The sequence below is a fragment of the Megalops cyprinoides genome, chromosome 7, assembly GCF_013368585.1.
Source record: "Megalops cyprinoides isolate fMegCyp1 chromosome 7, fMegCyp1.pri, whole genome shotgun sequence".
NCBI lineage: Eukaryota > Metazoa > Chordata > Actinopteri > Elopiformes > Megalopidae > Megalops > Megalops cyprinoides.
In genome coordinates, this window is record NC_050589.1 from 17,246,013 (window position 1) to 17,270,897 (window position 24,885).

Here is a 24,885-nt window from a genome sequence, read left to right on the forward strand (position 1 = left end):
CAAGCATTGGGTCTTTTTTTTTTTTTTTAAAACCACGGCCTTTTATAGTTCTCACCCCAGTTGAACAGCAGCATTGACAGCCTTTCTCTGCGCCTGAGTGAACAGGTCTGTTCCAAATAAGACACACCACCAGACACGAGTGAGCAACATGAGTGAATGAGGAAGACCTCACAGAGAGGAGAAAATAAAACCATACGAAACCAACAACACAAAAAAATTCTTTCACAGTATAGTCACTGCAAATTCTAAATGCTTACATGAAAAGAGAGAAATTCACACCAAACCCAAACCACACAAATTTCTTCTCTTAAGGTGCTCACATTTAAAGTACACAGGTGCCTATTAAGATACTAACACAAAAGGACGACCATTTCAGTCCGAACACAGAACCAGCCAGTGCTGATGCTAAAAGCTGAAGATGAAAATGTATTATATCTACTGTGGTAAGCTGTAATAAACTCTTTAAAACAATTAAGATTAAAATGTACTTTTTCACAGACATAATAAGCCCCTGTAACATATGTATGTAAAAAGACTAGGAAATAAATATACATTCAGGAAACAGTCATCACCATAATAATTCAAACAAAATAGAAAAATAAACCAAATGTAAGGAACAGATTCTTTTTTTCTCTAAGAAGAAAAAAAATCTTTTTTCCCCTCTAAGAATTATATATCATTATCGGCGTCATTCCAGAGATTCAATGTGGATCAATTATCATTTCTTTTTGGCTGTCTCTTAAATTTGCCCTCTACAGGCAGCTGAACAAATTTTTACTAGAAAAATAAAATCACATTCAAAGAGCTTTTGGAGGTAGCACTTCTCTCTATATATACTACTTGGAGAAGGGTGACTACTCCAGATAAATTGCCTAACATAATGATCCAGTTCCACAAGATCGTTATTGTCCCTGCAATTCTGAATACTAAACCTACAACATTCCGACATCCTGTAAAGCACACCTTAAAAATGAAAACACAAAGTATAAAATAAAAGTATGAAAATAAAGCATGGACTCCAATAACCGCCTGAGAAAAGTCAATGGTAGAATGATCAGACAGTGGTTCTGCTGCCATCTTTATGACTCACTGACACCCTCTTGTGGAACAGTACCCATTTTCCTTCCCATAACCACTGACTCTGACGCGTTCCTCCCACTCTTAAAATCATCCTTTCCTGTTCAGAAGAGTCGGGCTCTTGCAGCTGAGGTACTGTTCCTGGAAGCCGATCTCACGTTGTCATCGTCGTCATCACCCTCATCTTCAGCGACCCAGCTGGCCTTCAGTGGGGTTAGCTCAGGGGCAATGACATCTCCGTCCTAAATGAAGGGTAGCGCAATATTCAATAAGTCATTCTGGGCACCTTTCTCCCTCTGCATAAACTCTAATTTGAACAGTAGCAGCAAGACTCATGTTCCGTTTGAGTTGAGCTGTAGTCCTAGTGAAATCCTCCCAGGAGAGAGGTCTCCAGTTTACTTTGCGAGTACGACATGCTCTCGTGTTTTCTGTTAGGACCCGGATCACAGTTTTTCCTGGGTGCTTTGCTAGACACCCAAAACTCTTTGGCTGCTCCAAAAATGGTCCCCATACAATTCACTTGTACGAATGTGTTTGTATTCAACGTGGACAATGTGGACACACATTCATGTACATATAGTGCAATAAGTGCTGTTAGCCTGTATCAATTCTATTCATCCTCCTTAAGTACAACCAGCAATTTCAGTTACATATGTGGATTTGAGAATATTGTTAAGGTAATAGAGGAAAAGGCCATACAAAAGCTCATTTTTGACTGCAATGGGCAGTTGTGAATTGTACAACCAAATTAGCTGTTTAATTAATGACTTTCTGACATTATGTGACATTTTTATGAAAAAAAAACTGGAAATGTGAAGCAATGGTCTAGCATGTACTTAAGTCCTCCATCTGGATGATGCACGGTGGAGGCTCTGTGCTGGTGTGGGCAGGTGTTACCAGGGTGGACATTTACCTGCGGCTTGGTGAAATCTTTGTTGATGCACCACTGCACAAAGTATTTCCTGGCTGCCTCCAAGCTCTTCTCGTCCGTCTTCTTGCAGTAGACTTGGATCAGCTGCTCGGCAAACTTCTCAGGGAGGAGCTGGGAGACCTGCATGCGAGACAAACTGACAGCTGTCACTCAGTGGCAGACAAACGACAGACCGCTGCCATCGGACAGAAAATCCACAAGACTTATCCTACAAACATCTAATCAGGCGAGTTTGCATTGTGAGGTATATGAGGAATGTGGCTTTATTTATACAGCATTTACAAACACAAGTGCAAAAGGCGAATCGTCATTTTCAGAGAACCGGAAAAAAAGTTGAAGGTGCTGGTTGCTCACTTGGCTCAGGAAAATAAAACGGAACAAGGCAAGAGGACTTCACTGTGCTTCTCATTAGGGTTAAGAACTGTTAACACTGCAGTGCTCAGTCATTTTTAAAAAGAGCCCACCTGATTTTTTCGTATCTTGATGGCTTTAGTGGGATCATTCTTGCAATAGAAGCGCACATTGTTGACTGGGTTCTTCTCCTTCATCCCATAGTCCATGTTAATAATCTAAATGATGAAAAAGAGGCCATGAGAACAGTGCAAAGCACATGCAGAGCTTTTGCGTCAGATGTAGAACCACAAGTTCTGCCCACACTGTATGGCAGCAATACAATCGTTTGCTGTGCAGTCAGTTATCTCTATAGCCCTCACAGTGGAAGATAATCTAAGAGATTGATTATGGAGCAACAGAGGACATGTAATAAGGGGATGGTTTTCAGCATTTAACCCCAAGAGGGAAGACAGAGCAAAACAAAGTCCAGGTCATGCAAGAATATGATATTCAATTAAAGGAACCAAGGACTGATGGAATAACTCAATTAAATTTGTACAATGATCAATTTAGATCATTGTAGAATATTGTAGATCATTTAGAATAGCTACCAGGGAAAAATAATGAATTTATTGAAATAATCTCTGTAAGGCCTTGTAGTAGAGCTCATCTGAGCCTTGGAAGTTTAAGTTCCCTTTAAGGGCTGACTCCTTCTCCTATGTCCATCACACATCACTTCATTTATACAAGGCAACGCTGCGTTCAACATTAATTTCAAACTGAGAGGTAGCACGTCTGTGTGATTTTGAATTCTGTGCATGACACAACAGAAGTCTAATTCAACTGATGCAATGAGTGACTATCCACTTACCATTCATTCAATGCCTGACATGAATTACTACACAGCCTGGTGAGTCGCACTACAGGCTGAACAGGTAGCTTACTACTCTCAGTAGCGTTAGGAATCCACATGAAACAGAACCCTCTCAATTCCTCCTTCTGATACAGCACAAACTCAGGGCTCAGCTATAACCATGATTACAGGTCCTCAATCCTTCAGATTCAGTAAAGGAGGTATGTATAAAGGATAAAAAAGGAGGGGTTTGGGGTGTAGCCTGGTTAAGATCCAACTGTAAACCACCTTTTCGCATACACGCAAATTTACCCACCACCTCTTTGAAGTGAAAAGCAGCTGTTGCTCACAAATGCCACCAACTTCAAGGACGACAGACCAATCAGAATGTGTGAACTCAGCCTTGGTTGATATGTTTCTCCTGAGGATGAGGTCATGCGCTTCCCACCTTGTTATGACACTTCTGCGTCCTGTTTTGACTTTTGCTCTCGAGGCCACGATCACTCCAGGGTCATTTCTTTCATTGCCTTCTGCTACCTCACCATGAATTTGTAAATATTTTCAATTTCGAATTCAAGTTCTTCTCAGAGTAATGCAGCGAGGACCTCACACTTCGCTCAAGTGAGAGACACTCAAGATCTCTTTACATTACAATTTATTTGTTATTTGTTATTGTTCAATTCTAGGAAGCAAGGGAACTGCCAAACTAATAGAGCTCTCTGAAGCAACTCCACTATCCATTGATCAATATGCCTCCTCCTCCTACTCATCTTAATACGGAATGGCCTTGATTTGCTATCCACCACCGAGTGGAACTCTCTCCTCCTAAGTCCCAACAGAGCACATTAATTTTAATTAGCCTCCTTAAAAAATTTCCGTCATGGGAATCCAAAATGATTAATATGTTTCTTCTGCATTATCATCAAACGCACATGAGGAATGAGCTTGTGACCTAGCCACAATGACATTATAAATGGCATCAGAGTTGGAAAATTCCAGTTGTCAAAAGCGGAAATACTTGCATATATTTGTTCCACCCATTTGCTGAACAAGCTGATTTCACTAACTTGTTCCCCTTCTGGCTGAAGAGTTACAAAATTCAAGTGATTGGAATAAATACTCGGAGTACTTCTATTTTCTACACCTAGACTTTTCCACCTCTAGACCTCAAGCTAGTGAATTTGCATGGCCAATACATTTTGCTAGCTGTAAAATAGAGTTAACAGGGCTTACAAAAGCATTTTACACATTCACTCGACATACAATGTACAATGTGGATTTGTGAGCTTTTCGCGCTGGATGTTCCACTGAAGTTTAAGGCAAGCCTGATCTGGACACATACACTTCACTTGTGTAAGAAAATGACTGCTGCTATTGTTTTATTTACAGAATTCAGTGGTGAAATTTACTTAATGTGTAATGGAAATGCACTTATTCACCCTCAGGCTGTTGAGAGGAGTGTCTTTTCATCAAGTACACTAGACTAATTAAAAGAGGAATGTGATTATCAACCAGGTACGCAAAAGTTCAACATCTTTGTTTAACCAGGCTTGCAGGATTCCATCTTTTGCAAATCTTCCACTGAAGGTACATGATTCCTCCATCTGATTCAGCCTTTATACCAATTATTGCCCTTCACTGTTGTGATTACGAATCTGTTGATAAATATTTATTAAATTGGCAAATTTTTCTCATAAATGTCTATTCCAGCAATCAAGACATTAAGTGATATCATCAAGATGACAAAATCTTGGGAAATGTGATGATTGTAAATGAAGTAATCAGTAAATAAAAAGTAAACCATCAGCACGAGGAGGATCAAGGAGGGAAATGGTGTTTCAAAACCCACTACAGTGAAACTCACGGCCACCTTGGCAAGACAAAGGAGATTTCAAGATAAGCAGGTGCAGGGAACTGCAGTGTGTTCTGTGTTCTGTGCTCACAGCACAGGGTTGACTTACGCTGACGACAAAGTCTTCGGCCTGCAGGGTCACGTCCGTGCCGCTCAGAGGGGTGGCCTGAGCAACATCGGCAGCCCACTGAAGGAGGTCATTCTGAGGAAGAAGTGAGGGAATATGACCCTAATCAGACAGGGCAGGGAGAGACGCTACAGCACAGCAACGCTCAAGCGTCGCAGTGGACGGCAGTATACGGCTATCCTCGACCCCTGAGCCTGGATTTCGCACCCCAGCCCCTCCACCTCCCCCCTACCCGTCTCTGCCCCTTGCGCGGTCACTCTCACCTGTGTGACGTCCATGGGTTTCTTTGGCTGGGTCTGGCCCACGCACTTGTAGAGCTTGCGGGTGAGGATGTTGTGGAGGATAGCCTGCGCCTCAGCCAGCTCAGGGGACGAGGAGTTCAGGATCTGCTCAAAGATGTGGTCTAAAAGGTTGCAGGTTGAGAGGACCATCCGTTACCAATGGACCCATTCCACTAGACTGCGCTCAAGCCTGACTGCAAATCTCAACTCCACCACTCTCAAAACAAAAATTCCAAACACAAGTATGGCACTAACTATATGAAAGCATATTATTATGTTTTATTTAAATTAAAAGGCGGTGTCCAAATGGTTCATTCTGGATAAATATGTATCAATGTTGCGGAGATATCAAATGATTGTTCTAGCTCAGCGTTTCTCAATCCTACTCCTGGAGCCCCCCCTGTCCTGCATATCTTATCTATCCTTGCTCCAAACATGCTCTTGATTAAATGAGGTGTGCTCAGCTAATCAAAAGTGCCATGATGAGTTCAGTCAGGTAGGCAGAACAGGCAAAGATGGAAAACGTGCGGAGCAGGGGGGCCCCAGGAGTAGGATTGAGAATCAGTGCATCTAGCTGAAGCGGTGTTTCATTTTCTGATAAGACTTCATGTGAATCAGTGTCACCAGTGAGTTTCGTGTAGGCCTCCATGTCATCTATAGCAGTGGAGATGGTGAATGTCTTCCCACCAGAGCCCAGGATCTGGATGTGCTTATCAGCCTTCACAAAAGCCTCCGTTATCCTGCACATAAAAAGAAAAGCTCTTGCCCTCTACCAACATGAAGGACAGGCACATCCCTACACGTAAGACAGTGGTCATAAAGTTACCCAAATAAGTAATTTCCACTGTTAATTTCACTAAACGTGTTTCAGTTTTACTGTATTTGCTATACTTTTCATTGGCAATGCAACCCAAGCAAAGACTGGGTGTGGTCTCCTGCCTTAGGTGCACTCACATTGTCTCAATGATGTTGCCCACTTTGTGCTGGTAGGCCCTGCGATGGAGGCAGTTGCGTGTGTGAAACATGTCGTACAAGTTCCCCACTTCCTGGAACCAGCAGAGAAAACAAAACGCTATTGAAACTTCAACCTTATCGTCATTTAGGCAAACAACCTCATTTGACATCTGTTCATCCATGTGGTTGTAAAGCAAGTAAGCCCTCCTCAAAAACAACAAACTTTAATTCAGGGTTTAAAATGGATTGGTCACATTAACAGTACTATTGTCAGCATCAAGGATGTTTGGTGCTAACATGACATGTGGTATGTGGCAAACCAAAGATCAATTTCACTCTTTATTGCAAAACCAACAAATACATTTCAAAAGTACCTAGGTTTTTATTTATGATTTTGGAGAGACAGATCAAATGCATTCATTGAAAGCTCATTATTACCCAATATGCACTGTAGCCCTTTTTCCACAGTTGAAACTACCCAAGGAGCCCAAGCAGCAGTTTTAATCAGGGCAACCACTGGAATCAGAGGTGCATTTATTGTCACATGTGCCCCAGTTCCTACGCTATACTAAAAGTGATAACAAAGAGAATGATGTGTTTCTGTTCTCCAGGGAAAACTAAAAGGAGTACCTTATCTCTGGTACAGATGTGCTTCTTTCCTTTCACATCACACACACGAGCAAACTTCAAGAAGCGCTGGTAGTCAAAGTTGTTCTGGATGCCCAGGTGGTAGCAGTCCCTGATGCCAAACAAAATGAAATGTTAACCATGACACAACTGCTAAAACAGAAAGTTAGCATATAAATTTGCTTTATAAGTTTTATTTGATAAGGTTAAAAACATTATGTACTGTATTAGTAAAATGACTCCAAATGACTGACCTGGCAAAGTAGTCCCACTTGTCCACATCAATTCCATTTCTTTTGTTCGCCACGATCTCATACAGGAAGGATTTTTCTTCTGGTCTTCCCTGATAGGGCCACTGTAGGAAGGAGATGGTAAGTCAAACATCTGACAGCTAAAACTGGAGGGAAAAAAGTGTGAGAACAAAGACGGATGGCATATGTATCGTGGTTACTGTGGCAACTCACTGGGGCCTGCCCTTGGCTCTGCTGGGCCGGGGTCTCCAGGGGGCCAGCAATCTGCTCCTTGATGAACTTTAGGTCATCTGGAAGCTTCAGCCCGTATTGCTGTAGCACGGGCTCCAGATTATTCACTCTGATCAGGTGATCAAACATTTGCACGGATGCTTTCTCATGCTGGAGCATGTACACGAACACACACAAGTACACCCGCCGACACGCACGCACACACACACACACACACACACACACAGTCAATAAAGGACCAGTGTACCCCAATTCACAATGCTGAGGCAGCATAATCTTAGTATGAAAAACACAGCTCAGAAATTACACGACTGAAAATTAATGAAATACTTCTTTAACATATATTGAAAACCACTATCTTTTTTCTCTTAATTCTGTTCTGTCTAGACAATTATCCATTTGAAGTGAATGAAACAGAGGCTGGGAAATACCTTCCATTTGGCACCAGGGCGCACTTTTGGTATGAACATTCCATCAAACATGTGGGAGAAAGGGCCATGTCCTGAACACAGTTTAAGGGATAGAAATGGGAAAATGTGTCATTCAAGAAAAAGAAAGAAACAGGAATTATGAAGAAATCCCAAAGGAATCACAAAAAACAACATACTATAGCCACAAAGACAATGCAGTGAGGCATTCTGTGTCTGAAATTCAGTCTAGATGAGACTTCAGGCCCTTGTTTCAAATCTTTAACAATCCCAACCAGACCTGCCAATATTCAAACACTATATTATTATACTCATGTTTCAGTCAGGAGAAAGCTTAGAGTCTCCTGCAGCTAGCACAGACTTATAAAAGTACTAACAAAAGCCTGAAGAAGATCTTTGAGCACTTCCTGAGAGGCCATCATTGTTTTGGGTGCCCCTCTTGGACTCAGAATGCAAATACGAATGCAAATAATATGATAATTTGAAAGCAGAACAAACAGAATCCCTAGTTCTGTTCTGTTCACTGTAGCTGGTGAGTTACATCTCAGATTATGTAATTAATCCACTTTCACCAATATTGACACTATACTCTAAAGTATGAGGTTTTCTGTCTGAGAAAATAGTTAAAAAGAGGAAAAATGAATTTTGATTATTTTCATGCTATTTAAGGATCAATAGACACCCAGACTATTGACCATTGAGAAGGAACAACCATGTGTGGAAAAGAGCACATGGCAGGCATGACCTCACTGTGATTCCTCCACTTTTGGCTTTTGGTGGCCCCATTTGTTAAGAGTGGCATATTTGCATTCTGGAAAATGCAGTTCAATATTAGATACTATGTCACATATGTTAAGAGCAGCAAACGGACAGAATTTACCCACTCTGAAACCAAAATAGTTTCTCTCACCTTTTTTGCAGCTAAAAATGCCATAAGCACTCTTAAATAACTAGAGAAAAGAAGCCACATCTATTCTGCTGTGATGGAGGGGGGAACCAAGTGCAGTACAGTCCAAACAGCCCTAGCAACTAACCCTGGAACATTTTACCTACTTGTAAAACTATCACTACCTGCTTAGCGTTAAATATGGACACTGATCCAGGAACAGCGCCTTCGAAAGTGAAGCTTACCGAGGTCATGGCACAGGCCTGCAATCTGGACGCATAGCACGTCCCTCTGGCTGATGAGCAGCTCCGGCTGCCGCTGGTTTAGGGCCTGGACCAGCTGTCCTGCCAGGTAGCCCACCCTGCCACAGAGCCAACACCCTGTTACATAATTTACATTACACTTCCATCATTCACCCATCATTCATCATTCACACCCCTGTCCTATGAGACTTGCATACACTTTCATATAATGTCTGTTTACAGAGATGGATATTTACAGAAGCTGTCGGGCTTAAGTATGTATTGTATGGTTAAGCCCAAATCACTGGGTTACAAGCAAACGTATTTAACCACTACATCAAACCGCCAACCTACAAACAATACACCAGAAAACCTCTGGCATGCATGCTCTGCTTATTCACAAGAAAACGTTTATACTGCTATGTCTTGCCAAGTCATCACCTGTGCTTTAAAGATAGACTTTGTTGGCAGGATGTTTGAATGAAATGAGGGCTTCATATGTATCTGTATTTTTCATTGTCAGAGGGGGGGACGGCCTTTATCTCTGGAAAGCTATGGGCACATTTCTGATTAACACCCATGAAAGACCAAAGATAAAAAAAGAGAAAACCTGGTAGAGGGCATACCCTATAGAGTGCTCGAACCGGTTGTGGCAGGCTCCGGGGAACACAAAGTAGGTGCCGCCAAGCTGCTTAATGTGACGCAGCCTCTGGAACTGGGGCGTGTCAATGATGCGCACCAGGAGAGGGTGCATCTCAATGTGGCCATGGATGGGGTCGTTGAAGACCTGCGAGGGAGGGAGACACCTCTGTCAAGAGCCTTGGAAAGCAGACAGCTCCCCTCGTTCCTCTCTCTCTGTGGAACGCGCGCCCGCCCCCGTTTACCTTCATGGTGTCCGCGGAGATCTGCCACAGCTTCCTCAGGCGATACAGAATCTCCAGTCGCGTCCCCAGAGGCCTGGGGGGAGGACGAAACCACAGAAAAACAGAATAATCAAAACCCACGGGCAAACATGATAAAAAACAAGGGGGAACTGAGGTTTCATCGTGTCCCATTTGACTTTTTCTTCTGTGTTTCTCCATGTCACCTCCAACAACCCCCTACCAGGACGGTCCTCACTGTTAAACGCTACTCACTGTATGCCCATCATCTCCAGCTGCGTTTCGCTGAGGTATGGCAAGCCCACACCCGTAATCTTCTCCGCTGAGGAGAGAACACACCCAAACACAGTGTTACACGCCTCCTGGGCAGGACAGCAGAGGCAGGTTTGAGCATAAACAATCTGCATGTTTCTTCACCAACCATGCAGCTCAATGTGTAATACAGAATGGCCTTAACTTTGACTGTCACACCTCAGTAGCTTAATCATGTTTCAGTATCCTTTAACATCATGCTTATAATTTAAGTGTGTATGTATGCCTGTGTCTTAACATCTTAAACACGACAAATATAATAAAAGTCCCCAGAATATATGACAATAAATTACATTTTAAATCACAACCAGTCTGTCCTTTAATTTGTGCTCCTCTCTCCTTCTGTACATACCGTTACTATATTGTGTTTATTGTTTATTGTGAAAGATATCTTATTTTAATAACTGAAGCTCTCTTTTCATGTTGCAACATTACCATCAAGCTAGCCAGTGGAAAAAATATCTAGAGCTAACCTTAGCTCTAAGGCTAGCAAAATACGTGACCATCCAGACCTTTTAAGCTAAGTCCATCCAATCTTTCAAAGTTGCGACAGTATGTGATGAGATTTTTCCAGGATGATCTGGCGGATGTGCACGACTGACAGCTGTTTCTACTGTTTCACCCTTTGCGCACTTCAACGTTTAACTCCATGTGCACATTCGCGGCCAAACTGACTTAAAGCTCTTTACGCTAGCTAGCTAACGTTAACATGACCGCACCTTTACAAAGCATGTGTCTTTGGAGCTGTTGTTTGGGTAGCTAGGTAGCTATAGCTACAGTCTACAGACTCAGCTTGTTGACTTGCTAACCAAGTCGTTAGTCCGTTCGCTAAACTATGTGTATTCAAAGTTAGCTAGACCAGCTAACTACCCCACTGTCATTATCCGCTGCGTTGGCTTGCTAGATACCCAACTACGAATTTCCATTGTCGCTGAAAGAAAAAAAAACTCACCTCGGAATGCATTCTCCCATTGACCAAATCCTTGTCGCTGAAGGTATCGGCAGGTCGCTTCAACATCCCATTCCCTGTAGTCAACGTGCCGCCACGAAACGTCGGACACTCGCTTCTCCGGGGTTCTAAAACTGTCAGTCTGAGTTTCTTCTCTAGGACGTTTTCGATTTTCCATCTCGATTGTCGATCTCTTGTAAACTTAAAACTGTAATCTGTGTATACTTGGAGTGGGAGTGTGATTGCTTTCAAATTCGCCTGCTCCTTCCAGCTCAGATGTTTATAGCCGGATAAAATACATTTGTCTTTATATAAGCCTCTTTTGCCGGCTCCTGCGAAAGCCCAACCCACGACCCGTAGTCCGTCTCCTATTGGTCACATCATAGGTCACCGCCTACCCTGCCCGGCGGGAAGAATAGATGTGCCCACATGCTATTCCTGGGTTCGCCCGCGGTCGGGGCCGTGATTGGCTATAGTTTGGGGTCAGCATTTCATGGTAGCACCACAACCGGTGTGCAACACAGCTATGTCTGAGCCGTCACCCGTGTACGGACTGTAACATGTTGACACCTAGCGCCGCTGAGGAAAAATACCGCTTTGGCGTAAATTCTTATTGCGCACAAACAATGGAAAAGATTAAGAAAAAGCTTTCAGGGTAGAAAACATGCCAAGTCACGCCAGATATAAATGATATATTCTTGCAATTATATGCCAGTTTACCAGCATTATATCAGACCACATTTATCACCTAATTCGCCCACATTACTTACACACACATACAATTCCAAATCAATGTTACCCAATATTTCATTTTTTTTTCCGAGTAACATGGCCCTGAGATTGATCGTTTTCATAAAAGATAAACATTTTTCCATCATATTTTACCAGTGCTGTGAAAGTGTATAGTATGGGTAGTAAACTGTTAATCCAGCATAGGCACTACCATTAATTCAGACAAGATACTCTTGAAGCCCAGGAGACATCCTAAAACCCCTCCAGTTGGCCTTAACCACTGATAGAGCAATTCACACACTCCTGAAGTAGGTAAGACTGCATGCTTTCTCCTTCTCATGATCATGCCTCTTTGATAAGACTCACCACTAACTAAATAAACACACAGCCATTTTAAGTTATTTATTTTTAAAACATTTTTTCACAATTAAAACATTACAACAATGCTGCTTAAGACTGTCCCAATAAAGCTGCCCCTTCATAAAATGTCAGCTTTCTGGCTAGATATTAGCCTTCATGTCAATGATAATCCTTCTTGATTACGATTTATGGGTTTCCAGTGCTTATAAGTTAACAGTACAGACAGAGATTCAACACATTTCTATAACCAAGGAACCCAAGCCATATTTCTGGTGAAAAACTTTGCTTAGACATATCAGTAAAGTATACCAACAAAAGCATTTCCTGGTCATATAGTTTCAATGCCATGGCTGCTCAATAGGGAATGTCAATCTCTTAATCTATTCAGTTTCTAAATAAGATATATATTTTTGCAGATGCCATGGTCTTCTGAAAATGCACATTCCTACAGTACTTCAAAAAGTATTCTTTGAAAGCATTTGGACTATTGGTAGCATACAGCAGCACCCTAAACTGTAAAAGAAGGGCACTTAAGGTATTTCTGGTCTGTCATTGGTCTGATTAACAACTGTGCAGTCCAGCAGAGGTGAGAGCAGTGCAGGTCAGACAAGGAGTGGATTGTCTAGCACTGCCACTCCTGCAGCAACACCTCCATCAGAATGTTCAGCACTCTTCGTTCTCAGCAGATGCCCTGCACACTCATTGAGCAGCATGTCTGTCCCTTGCCTGTGTGGACGAAGAAAGCATATGACATTTTGATGACAACAGGAGAGGGTACAGAGACATAGCACCAAAAGTTACCAAAGCTATTTTAATTATTTCAAATAACAGCATCTACTACCCGACAATAAAAGCCTGGTACTTTCACAGATAAGGTACAATCTAGGGTTGTGGGGTATTCAATCCAACCAATACATTGTTGTCTCCTTCACTTAAATTTATTCATCTGTTACATTTTTTTTTCAATTCCAGCTAAACAAATATATTTTTTTGTGAATTTCAGTGTCAACCAAGCTTGACAAACTTGACGTTGTTCAAGTATCAAAAAAAGTAACACTTACTTAAGTCTTGTCAAGTGAATAATTTACCCCTGAATCAGAGTATATGAAATTCTGCATGCTTTAGTGACTTCTTTTAAGAACAGTATGTACCGGACATAGGTTCCGAAGACGCCCAGCTCGCTCAAGCATGTGCACAGTTTCAGGGGACTGCCTCGTCTCAGCAGGTAGTTGTGGACGGGCTGGGGCTGGATTTTGTCCATTAGGATGTAGGCCGTCCGCTCTGTGCTGTCCTTCACTGACTCCAGAACCTGGCAGATGTCTGCACCATAGATGTTGTTTCCTGCAGGAGGAAACTTGTTCGTCATCAAGCAACCAGAACAAATTTTGCCCCCCAGACACTGGCAGGTTTTGAGGGTGGCGAGATACAGGAATTCCTGTCATACAGGAATGGTACAATGGAGAGGCTGCCTTACCCCCGCCTTCCCTTTGGGGCTTCAGGACAAACTGGTCCGGGTTTGCTAAAGCCATAGCCACAGTCTTGTCTCCCTCTGCTCCCTGTATGTAAATGGTGGAGAAAAAACAACAACCACACAGTTAAAATAACCCACAGTGACTCACGAGAGTTTGCAAACACTTTATCTAAAGCATGACTTGTGTGGTTATTTTCTCTTTTTTATATTGCATTTATTTATAATCAACCTCACATGAAATCACATTATCAACATCAATCTGCAGTCCTACCAAGACAATGAACACCCCTGCATATCTTCTGAATATTTCCCACAAAGGTCTTGTATTCAACAAAAGTTGTAAAGAATGAATTGATTTAAAGCAGTCAAGTAAATATCCAGACACACAGTTTTCATCCTTCTTTTAGAACATAACATCAGCTACAGATGATGGTGCAAAAACTCAAAGCACAGTCTTTAGTTGCCCCTTAATATCATTCTTTGTAACTGTGACACTGTGTAAGTATCCACTACACTGATTTTAAAGGGTTTTTAAAGCAGCGAGTTGGTGACTAAAGAATAAATAGCCTTTCACACAGGAAAATGTAACACATGCCTGCATTTATCCCTCTCTGTCACTGGCATGAAAAATAGACATGTTTACTTGTGACAGCACAGGGATTCTGAGGTGCCTGTTAACACTGGATTTGTAAAATTAAATATGCTACAAAATGATATGATGGGTATGGTATTATTTTCCTGGAGTGCCTACAAAGAAGTCTTTTCTCTCACCATGTCCAAGGTGTAAAGCCCAGCAAAGGTGGCCCGGATCTGAGTCACTGCTTCTGGGTCATCGGGGAAGAACTTTTCCAAAACCCCAGGTCGCGCTAGTTCCTGCTGCACCTTCTTAGTGCCGGCCAGGTGGGTGCTAATGTCTGGGCACTTCACGGCCAGAGACCGTTCCATCATGAGCCTTGCCTCCCAGCTCTTCACAGAAAAGAGCACCAGAGCCATTACATACACACAATGCTCTACAACAAGCCGTTTAAGTGGCCCAGTGGTCTATCATGCTGCATTAAAGCCAAAATCTTCATAGAGAGCAAGGTTCGAGCCCCCTGTTGTGTCTTTGGGGCGGCAGCGTAGCATAGTGGTTAAGGAGCAGGACTTGCAACCAAAAGGTTGCCGATTTGATTCTCCACAGTGGCACTCCTGCTGTACCCTTGGGCAAGGTACTTAACCCACAACTGCCTCAGTAAATATCAAGCTGTATACATGGATAACACTGCAAAAAAAAAAACTTGTTCTTATCCAAAGCGACTTACATCAATTACGTCTGCTAAATGCCAATAATGTGATGTAATGTGAGAAGAAAACCAAATGGTGGAGACTCCACTGGACTGTTTTTATTGTTTTTTTTTATTACTTGCAGCTCTGTTTTTGAATTACTGGTCATTACGCTCATCTCACTACGAAAGCCTCTGGTGACTTGAAATATACACATAACACAAATAACTGATAATGCATAACATTTTTACATCCCAGGCTCTCATGTGTGGCCCCTGCAGCAGTTTATGACAGTTGTCTAAAGTTGTAGCGTGCGAACGCCAGGCCATGTTTTTCATGCCCTGTCTAATCCTACTCCTCAAACCAAGCCAGTTAACCAATAACATGAATTGTAAAGAGCAAATTGGTTGGAAAGGTTGAAACAGAATTTGTGCAATACAGAGGGAGAAAACAGAAAGTGAAGGCTGTGTTCAGACCTGCTCGGTGTAGTTCTGAGGCATGTAGCCATTGCGGAAGTACACGATTGCAACCTCTTTACCATCCCTGCATAGAAAAAATAAATAAATAAATAAAAATAAAGCCCGTTTTCACCACCCATCTTTTGACAATGCATGAATACAATGAAGGTTGCAAATTTGTAATAAAAATGTGCAAGGAACAAGCTAATGACTATGTGAATAATAATTACATAAAGTGCAACAAAATAAATTGAGCTACAGCTATATCTCTAAACACATACATGTATGGAAAGTTGTGTGAATTCATCCACTTCTCTTTACTATATGACCTAAACAACAGAGAACACCTACACAAACAGCCTCTTGTCATTATCCAGAGATCCAGTCTTGTAGACATCATCAAATCGCCTCCGAATGACAGGAATATTTCTACAGAAAGACAAAAACAAGGGTGTATTCTGGCATTTTGCAGTTACAATGGGGGGTGGGGGTGGGGGGGTGTGGCAGCTTCTGGGGCTCAAGCCCCAAATATTTTCTCAAAAGCCCCGAATCTTTTTTAGGTTTTTAAAATAACTTCAACTTTGTGTCATTTCCCCTCAGTCTCTCTGACTGGACCTGCAAAAGTTCTATTACTGGGGAAATATCGCCATCTATAGGTCTGCCCTAACATAACGTACATAATGTGTGACTTAAAAATAAATGAGCAAAATGTGAATATTTCAATATAATTGTAATGAAGAACAGAATTGTGAAGCCTGTCAGAAATTTACTTAATCGTTTAAGCTTAGTGCTTGTTGTAATTACATCTTTTTTTATTAATTAAATCTTCATTTATTTCCTAAATTATAAACAAAATTATATCAAGAAGAAAGAATATAAACTTAGAAACTAATTACGCAGGGTAAGTTCAGCTTAAATATTATATTATAGAACTATTAAGCTACTATAACCTTTTATAACCTGTTACTATCTACATAAGATAAAGTATTTTGGTATGATAAATGCATAGTATGTAATCAACATATTGGTAAATGTTTCAGACGAGGTCACAGCACCAGAGCATCTGGAAGCTCCAGTGGACAAGCCCTTTACTCTGACCTAAGGGCTAAGCCCCAAATGTTTCCAACGTCTGGCTCCGCCCCTGGTTATATAACAAACACAACTGTGATCTTTGATATACTGGTTCTTTACCTCATACCTTGGGCTCAGGTCCACTCTCTGCATGTGACCTCTGATCTTTACCTCATATTTTAGGCTTTGGTCCACTCTTTGTGTGTGACCTATGGCCTGTACTGGGTGATATAGGTGCATACCACATGGTTGTACCCCACAAGCTACTCTCCCACGTCTGCCTCCCCTGTCATTGTTTGTGGCAGAGAGGAGTCAAGTCAGCATGTGCCCACTATCAATCCCAGGATACCTTTCAGGGAATTTTTTTTTCCAATTAGGCGCCAGTGCCCAGGCCACGGCAAGGTCGAGCAAACCTAAAAACCCTACAAGTCTTACGTAAACAGTTCCAACTACTTAGGTTATTGTTGGGTTGCCCTCGAGGGTAGATGGGGTAGGAATGGGACAAAACAGGGTTGAGCAGTGTGTAAGGTGTGAGACTGTGAACGCAAGACTTTGTGAGTGTAACATCTGAAACTCTGCTGAGCCGACCATCGCCTGAGAAGCCTTGCTGTATCGAAGACCATCAATAAACAGTCTTTTCTCTCTCCTTCAACCGAGGTCTAGACTAAAGTTCTTTGTGTTAACAGTTTTATTAGTTAGCTTGCAAGTGCATTAATATTGAAGCAATTTCACTGAATTCCAACAGCGCTTAGAAGCAGTTCACAACAAAAGCCAAGCATTTACCTGTCTAATTTTCTTGCCTTACCTGTTCCACAGCTCATTCTCTACATATCGATGGTCATAGATGTTCATCTGGACATCTTCCACCAGAAACATGACCACTGCCCTACAGCAGAAAGGATTAGCACCGTTATGCTTCTACTGCTGTTGAGGGATTGGTGGTAATATCAGCATTTATAAGTTGGTATTCCCTTTATGTTTATACAACAACCTTTGTCCACAGACAGCCTACAGTGACTACACCATTTTCTCTAATGCCACTTTTACACAGAATCCCATCTTTAATCTGAGATTTGAATCTCTTTTTCCCCACTATGGCCCACTTATACTAAACAGGTGACTTTTTCCTAATGAAAAAATGTCTTTGTCCTGTATAGAACCCACCTCTCTGACCCATACAACTCCCAGGCCTTGGCCAACGCCCGGGCAAGCCCTGCAGCTGGGTTATTATCCAGGACTAATTTCTGTTCCTCCAATCGGCCAGCAACCTTTAGAATATGCCTGAGGGAACACAGGGAATGGCAGGCTCTTTCACACAAAATGCAGCTAATTTCTTGCATGCTTCCATTACCCATTGGTTACCCTTATCTCTAGAACAAAAATGCAACCATTTTACAAGTATGGTTCCTTGAACAGCTCTAAACCAGACGTGACATCAGGAGGTGTCATTTTATTTTTACTGTGTTTATCTTCTTTAATAATATATATACAAAAGGAAGAAAGTAATGACAATAAGTTCAGAGTCAGAGCTGGTAATGAAATTCCAGCACTGCTGGTATACCTCCATTCACATTGAAATGATTCCTAGAATATTTACAAGTAAATGCAAGAACACTGCCAGCATGTGGCTGTAACGAGAAATGCATTACTCATTCAAACAGTCTGATTATTTTATGGTAATAATACAGCCTTCGTTTTGGCAAGATCTGGGATTCCATCAACACTTCTATCAAGGACATACTGCACCTGTGAACATCTGGGGTTCGTGAGGAAAGCCCCCCGAAACTGGCTGCAATAGTGTTGATCTCAATCTGCTTCAAGGCTGTGCTTCCATCTGGCCCCTGGTCCAGCATGTAATCGGAGCGATTGAGGCCCACAACTATAGACTTCAAAACAAAACAGCACAGCAACACTCAATGAGAACTATTATGTTCTTCTCTTTTAGATCATCTCCAGATCTGTAATGTATAATACAATTAGGTAAATGTGCTGCTTTAGTCATTTTAGTTTTCACAACAACATTAACACCATACCAGCTTGACATCTTTATCTAAAATCAAGAGAGCAACTCACTACACTTCTCATTAGTGCCTGGTTTCAGCTCACCTTGAGCGAACGCCATATATTTCTATAACTTGTTAATCAATGAAGAACTGCCGAAGAAACACAAATAAGACATTTACAAAGTCAAGAACTGACAAATGAACAATTTCTTCCTACCTGGGAATGGCCCTCCTGAAGAACATGTCTGTATATACTGAATAATCTTGCAGTAAAGTCATCCACTTTGATAGTGCTGGTAAAGGAAATTTTCATATTTATTTTTTCTTTCTCCAACATGACATAATTAACCTTTGTTCTCCATACTTTGTACAAAGTTGGGATCTGGGTCATTTACAGCTTTTTTGACTGGGGCCCCTGTACAGGGTGCAAAAAGAAACACACTAAACTCCCTGAGCTAAATCCAGATCCCTAATTGTGGCTAAGGAAACCAACTGTGTCTTCAACCTTAGTTAAAGTGCTGTAAAGTTACCTTGTCACTGACTTATCACATACTAACTCACACTTCTGAGAGCAACATTAGTATCTTTTTCATGTCGACAACAGCCACTTTCTCCATATTAACACAACCACACTGGACTGGATGAGAGTGGGTTATACTGGTACCTAGCCAGGGCCTCTTTCAGGAAGTTGGGGTCCTGGCTGATTCTGTCCACCAGCCGGTTGAAGTGCGGCTGCACTGCCAGCGCCTGGTGGAAGACTGCTCTTGGCACCGGGGAAGGGAAGAGTGTGAAAGGGGCGTAGCTCACCACCTGCAACAGGAACACACCCTTATACATTAGCACTGCCTCTGTAGTACGCACAGGAAAAGCATGGTGCACGCAATTTAAATGATTTAAGTATTTCCATCTCCCATCCAAACACACACAGATAAACGCTAAGTAAAAAGAGTCAAAATTGTTTCAGTTTCCTGATCAATGCAATAAGCGGGTGAAGTGACATTCCTAACATCTTCAATGAAGCAATTAGCTTATTCCAGCTCGCTGCGGAATTTGATAACAACTCATTCCACAAGTCCACAAACAAAACACGATGCAAAAGAAACAAAATTCCTGGCCGGAGAGGGCATTACACGCCCCACCGAGCATTACAAATTCATTCACTGAGGCTCAGTCATTTCCCCTCTCCGGCTAACCTGACTTTAGCTAATCTGGGCTGTCTGGAGTGCAGAGTAATAAGCACAAAAAGTAATTTCACTGAAAAGGAACTATTTCATGGAAAAGCAAGAGACACGTTCACCTCCGACGAATTGGGGGTCTCCTTTGTCCTCATTAGAACCCCGTGTAGAAGGGCAATGTCTTTGGCCACCTCCTCTAAATCCCTTATCAGCGCTCCATTCGTCAACACGTCCTCCGGCACAGCCATCAGTAATAACCTGGATTCAAAAGTATGCAGACTTTCGAGCTCATCAAATCTATGGATCACTGAATAATTACAACCATGAAAAGAATATGAATTCGACAATTACTAGTCACCAGTGCTCAGAAAAAGAGAGTGCAGACTAGTCTAGTTAGAACCTACAAACATGCATACTCATCATGACGTGCTCCTGAAACTCATGGCATGACAAAACAATCGAGAGCTGCTGGACATGATTACAACGTTAACATTAACATTCATGATTACAAAGGTATCTTACTAGCAAGTCGATTTTAATATATGCAGCTAGCTATCTAACTCTTTGCGGGTTAAAAATACTACAGCGGTTAGCAAGCTCTATAGTTACGAAGTTCACGGATGTATAATATTTTAAACAACCATACACCTTGAACTCAAAGTACAGTGCAGCCATTTTCGACGTCCTATTCTATTCTATACTACATGCAAGAACCTTCAACATGAACCTAAGAAAACGGCTCGCTAAATCATTGCCAGCTAGACATTTATTCAGCTAAGTTAGCTTTACTTCACTGGCGAGTTGTCAATACACGAAGGCTTAATTCTTACCGATTTTTCTTCGTATGTTCGTTTTCACTTCCGTACGGTGTCTCTCTTTTTATGTGAATAAATGTATTTCTGAAGATATCTACCTCCCCAGTCTTCTCTACACTCTACATCTACCTTCTACATATCAAGATTTTAATATTTAAAATGGTCATAGTAAAACTCGTGTTCAGGTGCGCACACCGGCCAATCACTGCTCTAGAACACCGGTACGTAAGAAAACGCGGAAGCAGGATCTGCCTCCACCATCACGGGCCGTGGTATTCACGAATGCAGGAACCAACCGCATGAAAATTACAGAGCGCCGCCCAGTGTAGATTCGCGTTAGACTTTTTAAACCATGCGTGTCTCATCTGGTGCCATGATTTTACACTTAATGAGTTGTTGACATGTTGTGTTCCTGATCAAATTAAAGTAAACTGCACAAAAAGCTAAAAAACTGAGGAGTCTCCATCCTAATAATGTGTGAAACTGCAAATACACACAAAACGTCACATGCAGCAAACACAGTAAAAAGGCAACACATTTCTGAATATTGATTTAAAACTGAAAACCTAAATCACCTTTGTATATATATATAATGGAAGTTATAATAATTCTATAATCCTGCTCAGGTCTAACCATTTGCCATCCAAGTCATGCCCTAAGCTAAATGACTTCTGTGACCCATTGGAGTGATTCTGATTAGTTTGGGACAAAATCATCAGCTGCTCCTGTAGGTTCTCTCAGCAGATTTTCTTGTTTCTTAGTGCATACCAGTGTAAGGAAACACCTATGGACAACAAGGAGCTACCAAAATATTTCCTGGATCAAGCTGTTGAAATATACACATCAGAAGAGTGTTATAAAAATTTGAAAGGCCTTAAATATATCATATATATATCAGAACACAATAAAAACCACAATCAAGAAATGGAGTAAATATGGCACCACCAGGATGTTGCACAGATCAGGCATCCAAGATGGATGACTGTGTAAGGAGGAAACTCATCAGGGAGGCCACCAAGAGGCCAACAGCAACATTAAAAGAGCTGCAGGACGTCATGGCAAGGACTGGCCAACATATGCACATAGCAACAAATTTATGTGTTCTCCACAATTCTGAGCTGTGGGGTAGGGTAGCAAGACAGGAGCCACTTCTCAGAAAGAAGAACATCCAGTCTCATCTGAATTATTTACATTTGCACTTACATTTACATTTATTCATGCAGTCGCACAGAGTTCAGCTCTGCAACACCAACCTTTCTTATGTGCATTCTGCCTGGGGAATTGGGTGGTCAAGTGTTAATGGGGGAAAACACAAGAAAAAATAAACCAGGACATAAGTAAACTGTTCCAGGGTAATGCAGGGTTGGGAGAGTTACTTTTAATATGCATACCACTACAGATTACAGAATACTTGCCCTAAAATGTAATTTGTAACATATTCTGTATATACTTCTATACTCAACGTAAGTAAAGTAATCTAAATACTTTGGATTACTTTCTGAACACTGTTTTTAATTTTTAAAAGTATGTAAGTAAAAGTGTGGATGTGGCATATACTGGTTGGGTGATTCTCATGAATTATGTCCAAGTGATGTCAAAATCTAAATAGCTAAACTTGAGTGATTTTTTACTGCAATACATAAAATACAGTCTATTTTTAATTATGATAACATTTCACATGGGAAAAAAACATTTAAGGCATTTTATTAAAGTTTTATAAGGACGTGCACCACTATGATTCATCCGACTAAGGTTCTGAACTGTTATTTTTAGACTGTTCGCTTAGCATTGTTGTGGCTAACATTTTGACACCCCCATATTAAGTCCATGTGCATTTCATGGCAGTTTCTTCAGAATTGTAAATGTTAATTCAAAAACTGTACATTACACGAAAACACGAGTTAGAAAAGGCACAAGTCACCCTAAATACATTGTGAGTGAGAAAGGAGCAGCTTAACAATTTAATGTATAATATGTGTAGTGTAAAATTGTTTGAACGTGAAGTTTGACTTGTTTTGTCACTGTATCTACTCGTTAGCTAATTAGCTTTAATACTGTACCTACTAGCCTACTAGCTAGCTGAATAGCTAATCCAGTGCAGCCAAACTATGTAAAACAGCTAGCTAGCAATCAATGTTATCTTAAATAATGAAAAAGAGAACTTACTTCAAAATGCTTCTTAAGGTTAGAGGTCGACCGTTTTGAAGCGGATAGCAGTTTGGCTGCTGTCAAACACAGCTTGTATTGTACTGTTATGTTGTGACCTTTGCCAAATTTGAAAGTAAAATGGTCCCCGTATTTCCATAACATAAACTCGTTGCGTTGGTTGGTTCTTGTCTCACTCAGCATTCTACTGTCTTGTGAGATGGTCAGGATGCTCGCTTATCTTTTTTTTTTTGTGAGGGGCATATAGGTATGTACGAAAGCCGAGAACGGCCGTGCTTGCAATTATTTTTTAATGCCGTTATCTCGAGATCACAAGTTAACTATGTCGTTATCTCGAGATAACAAAGCAAAGGGCATAAAAAAATAATTGCAAGCAGGGCCATTCTCGGCTTCCGTATTTATGGGAGTTACACCCCGGAGTTGCCTATCATTGGATAGATTTTCCAACTGAATAAACATTCAATGCAAAAAAATTAAATTAAATGGAAAAAAAAAAATCCAATGTAATCCCTTCAGTAATCTAAATATTTTAAAAATGTAACTGTAATTTGATTACCATCAATTTAAATGGCAACTGTAACGGAATACAGTTACTCATATTTTGTATTTTAAATATGTAAGTATTCCATTACTTCCCAACCTTGTGAAAATCTGACAAGTGTACATTACATTATTATCTATATACAATTTATATATATTTAAAATCCATTAGTGTATTCATGCAGAGAGTCAAAAGATGGCCAGCGAAAATGGGTTGTTATTGTTTCTCCTTGTGTGCGGAGATGGAAAAGAGTGTACCTCTGCAATGGCTATATGCCTCAGAACTACATCGAACAGGTATGAACACAACATTCATTGTCTATGCTTTCTCTCTGTATCACCAAGTCTGTGATTTCAGCCTTTGGCAGAGGAATTGGTACTCAGTTATGAATTAATAATAAGTGGGCAATATTCTCTGGGAAATTCAACAGATCTGATTTAAAGTTCATGCAATAACAAGAGTGTGCTCACAGGATTCTTCTGGGTACCCAAAGTTCTAAAATGTGGAGTTAGAACTAATTAAAAATACCCACCCTAGTCTTCACATGTAAACACGGGTATTTGATTTATATTAAAAACAATCCACATAGGTGTTAGATATAGTGGACAAAGATTGCCAGGTCTTGAGTGGCTCAATCTGCAAGGTGCAGAACAAACTGGTTTTGTTCCATTGAGGATAGGGGTGGGTTGGTTGGCCAGAGCTTACTGATATCACTGTGATTCCTCAGGCATCTGCGATATGCACATCCCCAACAAGAGTCACCTTTGACACACACAAACTTATTTCCTGTAGGTGTGCTGCAATGACTATGCGCCCATATCACTGTGGGCTACTGCCTGCCACACCCTCATCCAGTTGCGTTGTTAGGTTCGATCATTCGGGGCTATAGCCCCGAATATTTTAAGCCTAGCCCTGAATATTTTCGCCCTGAAAAAGGAGGTGTTTATAGCAAAACAACAGACAGACTGTGTAACAGAACAGAACAGAATTTGACTTGCAGCGTCCAAAGGTGTGATAATATTTATTCATTATAAAGGTAGATATAACTTTCCCAACTTACCGATGCTGATCTCCCTTCAAAAAAAGACAAGCCCGAGGCAAACTTGACTTAGCCCCTGATCTTTTCAATAGCTAGAAATGCCCCTGCCCTCATCTCAGAGTAAAAGAAAGAAAAAATATAGAAATATACAAAAGAGAAGAAGCGTTGAATGACATTAAATTTTCAGCTAAAATACCACCCAAAGAATGTGCATTTCCTGGAAAATTTGTAGGGTGAACCAACACAGAGGTTGACCAGGCATTCTTCTCAAGAGTAAAAAACACATCAATGAAAACTGCGAGACCTGAAAGAGATGAACAAACTAAACAAGTGAAAATCAATAGACCACAATGAGACCAAGTTGTGAACAAGAACAAAACAGTTGCTCTTGGCTATGGGACACGTGTATATTGCACGACTGGGTGTGAAACCACAGGTATCTAACACTTCCCTGCCTGACCTGCCTGCTGCTCATGCATCAGAGAAGTATTGACTTACAAGATTGCTCCAAAAAACTGGTGCATCTATATATTTATATATATTTATATATATATAATCTATTTGTATTTTTTAAAG

At 41.1% G+C, this 24,885-nt stretch overlaps 2 protein-coding genes across 2 annotated transcripts; both read right to left on the reverse strand.

The window, feature by feature from the left end:
* Positions 1 to 688: 688 nt before the first annotated feature.
* LOC118780999 (deoxynucleoside triphosphate triphosphohydrolase SAMHD1-like) lies at positions 689 to 11,492 on the reverse strand. Its single transcript, XM_036533827.1, has 16 exons — positions 11,219 to 11,492; positions 10,210 to 10,276; positions 9,958 to 10,030; positions 9,700 to 9,860; positions 9,077 to 9,192; positions 7,949 to 8,019; positions 7,500 to 7,667; positions 7,290 to 7,390; positions 7,039 to 7,147; positions 6,409 to 6,500; positions 6,079 to 6,194; positions 5,437 to 5,576; positions 5,156 to 5,248; positions 2,473 to 2,577; positions 1,991 to 2,128; positions 689 to 1,319 (listed from the first exon to the last, which is right to left on the reverse strand). The coding sequence occupies exons 1-16, from the start codon at positions 11,391 to 11,393 to the stop codon at positions 1,182 to 1,184; spliced, it is 1,863 nt and encodes a 620-aa protein (XP_036389720.1). The 5' UTR covers positions 11,394 to 11,492; the 3' UTR covers positions 689 to 1,181.
* Positions 11,493 to 12,340: 848 nt separating this feature from the next.
* Positions 12,341 to 20,755, reverse strand: gss (glutathione synthetase). Its single transcript, XM_036533732.1, has 13 exons — positions 20,579 to 20,755; positions 19,871 to 20,006; positions 19,238 to 19,383; positions 18,791 to 18,866; positions 18,317 to 18,456; positions 17,735 to 17,851; positions 17,376 to 17,456; positions 15,851 to 15,928; positions 15,518 to 15,584; positions 14,550 to 14,744; positions 13,782 to 13,863; positions 13,459 to 13,648; positions 12,341 to 13,033 (listed from the first exon to the last, which is right to left on the reverse strand). Exons 2-13 carry the CDS (start codon positions 19,994 to 19,996, stop codon positions 12,910 to 12,912), a joined length of 1,422 nt encoding a protein of 473 aa, XP_036389625.1. The 5' UTR covers positions 19,997 to 20,006; positions 20,579 to 20,755; the 3' UTR covers positions 12,341 to 12,909.
* Between the last annotated feature and the right edge of the window lie 4,130 nt (positions 20,756 to 24,885).

Excerpts from the sequence above, each read along its gene's own strand:
- LOC118780999 (XM_036533827.1), bottom strand. The coding sequence starts at position 11,393 with ATGGAAAATCGAAAACGTCCTAGAGAAGAAACTCAGACTGACAGTTTT. Across the intron at positions 7,668-7,948 it reads GCCCTGGTGCCAAATGGAAG|CATGAGAAAGCATCCGTGCA; the intron begins GTATTTCCCAGC and ends TACATGCTCCAG. Across the intron at positions 1,320-1,990 it reads AAGATTTCACCAAGCCGCAG|GACGGAGATGTCATTGCCCC; the intron begins GTAAATGTCCAC and ends CCCTTCATTTAG.
- gss (XM_036533732.1), bottom strand. The coding sequence starts at position 19,996 with ATGGCTGTGCCGGAGGACGTGTTGACGAATGGAGCGCTGATAAGGGAT. Across the intron at positions 13,649-13,781 it reads GCCCCAAAGGGAAGGCGGGG|GAAACAACATCTATGGTGCA; the intron begins GTAAGGCAGCCT and ends TTCCTCCTGCAG. Across the intron at positions 13,034-13,458 it reads GTCTTCGGAACCTATGTCCG|GCAAGGGACAGACATGCTGC; the intron begins GTACATACTGTT and ends TCGTCCACACAG.